General features: G+C 33.7%; 1 protein-coding gene across 1 annotated transcript; it reads left to right on the forward strand.

Moving 5' to 3' along the window:
- The first annotated feature begins 1,462 nt into the window (after positions 1-1,462).
- LOC124828850 (putative 1-deoxy-D-xylulose-5-phosphate synthase, chloroplastic) lies at positions 1,463-5,660 on the forward strand. Its single transcript, XM_047302240.2, has 10 exons — positions 1,463-1,785; positions 2,046-2,174; positions 2,298-2,462; positions 2,540-2,690; positions 3,189-3,460; positions 3,551-3,824; positions 3,954-4,261; positions 4,421-4,702; positions 4,795-5,079; positions 5,173-5,660. The coding sequence occupies exons 1-10, from the start codon at positions 1,639-1,641 to the stop codon at positions 5,320-5,322; spliced, it is 2,163 nt and encodes a 720-aa protein (XP_047158196.1). The 5' UTR covers positions 1,463-1,638; the 3' UTR covers positions 5,323-5,660.
- The last annotated feature ends 889 nt before the right edge of the window (positions 5,661-6,549 follow it).

The raw sequence follows: 6,549 nt of genomic DNA on the forward strand, positions 1-6,549 counted from the left end.
AATTACACGAGTATATAGAAAAAAAAAATACTGAATAAGACCATGAGAGACGTATAATCAAAGAAAATTAATCATTATGTTATCAAATTTGAATGACACAATCCACATCTTAGTGAAAAGGAATAAATCTAAAGAAAGGACAACCAATTAAAACTTTAACACTTAGATGAGAAATATAATGATTATTATCGCGTGTAAATATGTTCACTGTGGTAACATACTATATATATATATATTCAAATATGTCTTAATATAGATATAGCATAATTTAATAAAAGAAATAAATATTTTATAAATAAAAATTTAGATCATTAAAAAAATTCCTTACTTATTAGAAAGTTCAAACTAACAAAGATAGTAAAAAAAATTGTCAATAAAAAAACAAATATAATGAAAAGTTCAAGCTAATCAGTGAAGTTATTCTCGAATTATTAAATTTAAAGCGTTATAATCAATTTAATTTAAGTCCACAAACTCGAGTTTTTAATGAATATAAATTTTTTATTAAAAATTGCTTCTAAAAAATTTACAAATTACACAAATTCAACAATTAAAAAAATTATTTAAAATTTTAAAAAATAGTATAAAATTAAATATAATTACCAAATAATTAAATTAAATAAACATTAACATCACTATATTTTATTTAAAAAAATTCCTGGAAAAAATGATTTAAAAATTTAAATAAAAAAAATACTTATAAAAATATGTTGTTATAAAAAATTAAATAACAATATAACATTGCTATGAACATTAAATAAAAATATTAACATAATTATATTTATTAAAAAAATTATTTCCAAAAAAATGTTGTTATAAAAAGTAAACAAAGAAATAAATAACTAAAAATATTAATATATTTATACTCATTGAAAATACCTTTATAAAAAACTAAACTAAAAAATTTCTTAAAAAGAACTAATTTAACAAAAAAAAAGAAATTATAAAATTATTCATATAAAAAAGTATACACACAAAAGTGACAAATGAATAACTTATACTTCAATTAATAAAGAAAAGAAAAATAAAATACAGGAAGTATATTTTTAAATACCTGATAAATGGAGAGTTTCATTATTTTAGTAAATGAGAAAAGATTTGTATGTACAAGAAAAACAAGAAAATAACCGCATGACGTTTTTTTATATATATTTGAAATTTATTTGTACTGGGAGCGATATATTATCGTTCTATCCGTTGCTGACGTGGCCCAATGAGAAAAGCAAGTGCTTCCACTCAAACACAATCGACTCGAACACAATCGACGGACACATTGAAATTTGCATGTCGAAATTTGAACACGTTTTTTTGTTCAGACAACTATACTTATACCTACCAGGATTTAGTATGTTTTATACAATAATAAGAAATTTTATAAAACAAAATTGTAATAAAAATTACTTATAAATAATAATAAATAAAAAATAAGGTCCTGTTTGGTTATTCCCTTTGCTGCACTTTTTTCTCCTAAGCTCTCTGCAATCTCCCCCTCTCCTTATTTATATTCATTATTCTACACCTCAATGCCACTTACTGCTGTGAAGTGCAGGTCTTTTCTTCTACCTTGTTACTCACTCAGTCACGCGTTCATTTCTTTCCACCATCTCATTTGCTTCTACCCTTTTTCTATCTTCTCCCATGGCTCTCTCTGCATTATCATTCCCTCTTCATCTCAGACAGACAATACCTTCTGATCCCAAAACATCAACCCCTTTGGCTTTGCCTTCTTCCCACTCTCATTGGGGTGTAGATCTGCTCACACAATCCCCACGCAGACACAACCAGGTAAGGACATGCATGTCTATTGTTCATGCAAGAAACTCATATGTGTTCAAATGGCGTCAGTTTCGTAGCTTTCGATCAACTCAATTCTGTTTTAGTCACTCTCTTCTTGTCATATCACAGTCTATTATCTTTGTCTTGTTTTGTTTCATTCGTTTTCCTTTCTTTTTCCCCTGTTTTTTAATTTTTTGTTATTTTCCAAGTATCAAATTTGAAACTGGACATGCTGACGGAAATGCTGGTCATGTTTTGGATTGATGCAGGTGAGGAAAAGACGACATGGGGTGTGTGCATCTCTATCAGAGATGGGAGAGTATCATTCCAAGAAACCGCCAACTCCTCTGCTGGACACCATAAACGATCCTATCCACATGAAGAATTTCTCTACCAAGGTACAATGATTGAAAACACAAACACATGTGTGTGTGTGTCTTATGTTTCATATTATGCAACAGGGAAGAAAACTTTTATGGGTGTGTGAAAAGCTGTTTCTTATAATTTGAGCATTGATGCAGGAATTGAATCAGCTTGCGGAGGAGTTGCGTTCTGATGTTATATTCCATGTTTCTAGAACTGGAGGACATTTGGGATCAAGTCTTGGTGTTGTAGAACTCACTGTTGCTCTTCACTATGTTTTCAATTCTCCCAAAGACAAAATCTTGTGGGATGTTGGTCATCAGGTTGATTTTTTATCTTCAACTGCCTTTCTTTGGGGATGAAAGTTGGTCAATTAAATTATTTTTTATGGATTTTACAGACTTATCCACACAAGATACTCACTGGTAGAAGGGATAGGATGCATACCATGAGGCAAACAGATGGACTAGCTGGGTTTACCAAACGCTCTGAGAGTGAACATGATTGTTTTGGCACTGGTCACAGCTCTACAACAATATCAGCAGCACTGGGTAAATCTTCTATTTGCTTATAGAGTTTAGCAAAGAGTTTTTTAGGACTTGACTCAGGCAAAAAAATGAGTTAAAATATTATATGAATTATACACTTGGGAGTTGAAGCATGCTCTACTCCCAAGATATTAATTGGGAATTTGATATCGAGAATGATTTCAATAAATTGATCACATTTTTACAGATATTTCTTTCTACATCATGGGGAAAGGCCATACTTTATTTCATTAATTTAAATTCTGGATATAAAATTAAAGATTTTACTGTATTCTTAACTTTGACAAATGATTCAATCAATAGGTTGATTTAGTTGAGTCCGAGAAGTCAGAAATAGTCCCTCTTCTTGAACCTTTGAGACCCATGACTTGTTTTTATGCATTTAGACATCCAAGATTTATAGATATTTTTGTTATAATTACATCATTTTTTTACAGTAATGCACGAGGATTATTTTGTGTTTAGGCTATAACTTTTGCATGTTATTTTCTGCATAAACAGGAATGGCTATTGGGAGGGATCTGAAGGGAGACAAGAACAACGTGATTGCTGTTATAGGTGATGGGGCCATGACGGCTGGTCAAGCTTATGAAGCCATGAACAACGCTGGATATCTTGATTCCGACATGATTGTAATTCTAAACGACAACAAGCAGGTCTCCCTACCTACTGCTAATCTTGATGGTCCCATACCACCTGTAGGTGCTTTGAGTAGTGCTCTCAGTAAGTTACAATCAAACAGACCTCTGAGAGAACTGAGAGAGGTTGCTAAGGTGAGCAATACAGTTCATATGCTCTATAAGGACTTGTGCAGCTGCAAAGTCTTAGTGATACTGATTCTGTACAAAATGAGTTTTTTGCAGGGAGTTACTAAACAAATTGGTGGCCAAATGCACGAGTTAGCTGCAAAAGTTGATGAGTATGCCCGTGGCATGATCAGCGCCTCCGGATCAACACTGTTTGAAGAGCTTGGACTTTACTACATAGGTCCTGTTGATGGTCACAGCATAGACGATCTTGTTGCCATTCTGAATGAAGTTAAAAGTACTAAAACAACTGGTCCTGTGCTGATCCATGTTGTCACTGAAAAAGGCCGTGGATATCCATATGCAGAAAGAGCAGCAGACAAGTACCATGGTAAATGAGGCATCTCAAATTTTTTACTGTCTTTGAATGGACCAAATACCTCCAAGCCGTTAAAGACAAAAATCTGAAATCTAATTTGTCTGCTTTGGACACTTTCTGTTCATCACCGTGATTTTGCAGGAGTGACCAAGTTTGATCCTGCAACTGGGAAACAATTCAAAGCCCAGGCTACCACCCAATCGTACACAACATATTTTGCAGAGGCTTTGGTAGCAGAAGCGGAAGCTGACAAAGACATTGTTGGAATCCATGCTGCAATGGGTGGTGGGACTGGTATGAATACCTTCCTCCGCCGTTTCCCAGAGAGATGCTTTGATGTGGGGATAGCAGAACAGCATGCAGTTACGTTTGCGGCGGGTCTGGCTTGTGAAGGTCTGAAGCCTTTTTGTGCAATTTACTCATCATTCATGCAGAGAGCTTATGACCAGGTAAGCACTATATAACAACCCTCAAACACCTTTGTCTTTTGATCAGTCAGTGATAACACGATGAGTTACTCTTATCAATGGTCTAGACAAGATTGGTGTATATGGTTATCTTTACAATCAATGCTAAAGATGTGTTGTGTGTCCGGTGTCCGTTTCTAGGTAGTGCACGATGTAGATTTGCAGAAGCTGCCAGTAAGATTTGCAATGGACAGAGCAGGATTAGTTGGAGCTGATGGTCCTACACACTGCGGTGCATTTGATGTCACTTTTATGGCATGCCTCCCTAACATGGTGGTGATGGCTCCCTCTGATGAGGCAGAGCTTTTTCACATGGTTGCCACTGCTGCTGCCATTGATGATCGACCCAGTTGTTTCCGATATCCGAGGGGAAATGGCATCGGTGTTGAACTACCACCAGGGAACAAAGGCATTCCCCTTGAGGTAAGTTAGAGTTTTAGAGATACCCTTATGGATATAATAAGGAACACAAATGTGCAAACCACCTTAAAATTTGTGCTGTGACGTTTGAACAGATTGGGAAAGGTAGGATACTAGTTGAAGGGGAAAGAGTGGCCTTGTTGGGCTATGGATCAGCTGTTCAGAACTGTATGGCTGCTGCTTCCTTGTTGGAACATCATGGCTTGCAAGTAACAGTAGCGGATGCTCGTTTCTGCAAGCCATTGGATCATTCCCTCGTCAGCAGCCTGGCAAAAACTCATGAGGTTTTGATCACTGTGGAAGAAGGATCAATAGGAGGATTTGGATCCCATGTTGCTCAGTTCTTGGCCCTTGGTGGCCTTCTTGATGGAAAACTGAAGGTAAGATTGTGAAATACGATACCTTTATATCTTTTTATGAATGTTTATCTAGATGTAGCTGAAAAGTGATGTGGGTTTGTTTTACAATTGCAGTGGAGGCCAATGGTTCTTCCTGATTGTTACATTGACCATGGAGCACCGGCTGATCAATTGAAGGCAGCTGGTCTTACACCATCTCACATAGCAGCAACAGTGTTCAATTTACTTGGACAAACAAGAGAGGCACTAGAGGTGATGACATGAAAGAAGGAAATGCAGAGGATTTGGGTATTCAACTTTTCATTCCTCCAGGGTAAAAAGTACCATGATCCACCTAGTGTAATACAAGGATGTTTGTAAAAAAATAATACACATGGAAGATGCATTAGGAGTTTAATTGGGTAGGACTGTTCAGTGGTTGGTTTGAATGAATCTGACCAACTTGAGAATCCAGACCAAACCATCAAACCAATAAATTCTGGTTTGGATTTTAGCTTAAGTGAATCTCACCAGAATCGAAATCATTCGGACGAACCAAGCCAATTAAATTCAATGGAGATTGATTCAGACCAATCATATTCAATCATGCAGTTTTTTTATTATCAATCTCTCTGCATGGAGTTTCATACTGTTTTTTTTTTAATAATTTTTGCTATTATTTAATTTATGCAAAGCAATTTTCATCAAATTTTAAGAAAAAAAATTGAATCAATCTAACCCAATCAACTTATTGGTTTGAATTTACTTCATGTCAACTTCAAACCTATCATGAACACTTTAATTGCATTTATATTAAAAATTGAAGTTCCAACTAGTCAGTTAGCGTCTCAATTAATATTAAAATGTTAGTAACACACAATGTGTTACTTCTTTTTCGCGAAATCTTTATTATTGACTTATTTTCTTTGAAGAAATAATAAAATCTTGTGGAATTTTCTCCTTACATATATTAACCATTCCTTATAATTTATAGTGCTTTATAAATTTTATTGAATGAGATAACATGTTCAATAAATTCCAATTCCCAATTTTCAAAGAAAGCGATTGATTTGGAATCATTTGATGATAGATTGCGAATCAGATAGATAATATAACAAAAGTCAATAATATATATATATATATATATATATATATATACACCTCTTGTTATTAAAAAATGATATTAACTTATACATGTTGTCATTATGTATAGCATCAAGCATATATTATTCACAAAGTTTATACTATTAGTTTATTTATGACACAACAACATAGATGCTTTAGGCTCCTCTTTTGAATAGTTTTGTAAAACATTCTGTAAAAGAAATTAGGCTTAAATATCATTTTAGTCTTTCAATTTTGTTTAATGAAGTATTATTTTTTTTCGTGATAATTCAATTCATATTTTGATCAGTTTTGTTTAATTTATTTTGATCAGTTTTGTTTAATTTGGTTCTTTTTTACGATGACGTTTAAAATGTCATGTCACAATATACACCTCACATAAAAAAT

Source organism: Vigna umbellata, chromosome 5 (genome assembly GCF_029865625.1).
Source record: "Vigna umbellata cultivar VRB3 chromosome 5, Vumbellata_1.0, whole genome shotgun sequence".
In the NCBI taxonomy this organism is placed as follows: domain Eukaryota; kingdom Viridiplantae; phylum Streptophyta; class Magnoliopsida; order Fabales; family Fabaceae; genus Vigna; species Vigna umbellata.

What these genes read in the sequence shown, in the direction of transcription:
- LOC124828850 (XM_047302240.2), top strand. Translation starts at nt 1,639, where the DNA reads ATGGCTCTCTCTGCATTATCATTCCCTCTTCATCTCAGACAGACAATA. An exon ending in AACTGAGAGAGGTTGCTAAG is followed by an intron (nt 3,461 to 3,550) that starts GTGAGCAATACA and finishes AGTTTTTTGCAG; the next exon opens with GGAGTTACTAAACAAATTGG. An exon ending in AGCAGCAGACAAGTACCATG is followed by an intron (nt 3,825 to 3,953) that starts GTAAATGAGGCA and finishes GTGATTTTGCAG; the next exon opens with GAGTGACCAAGTTTGATCCT.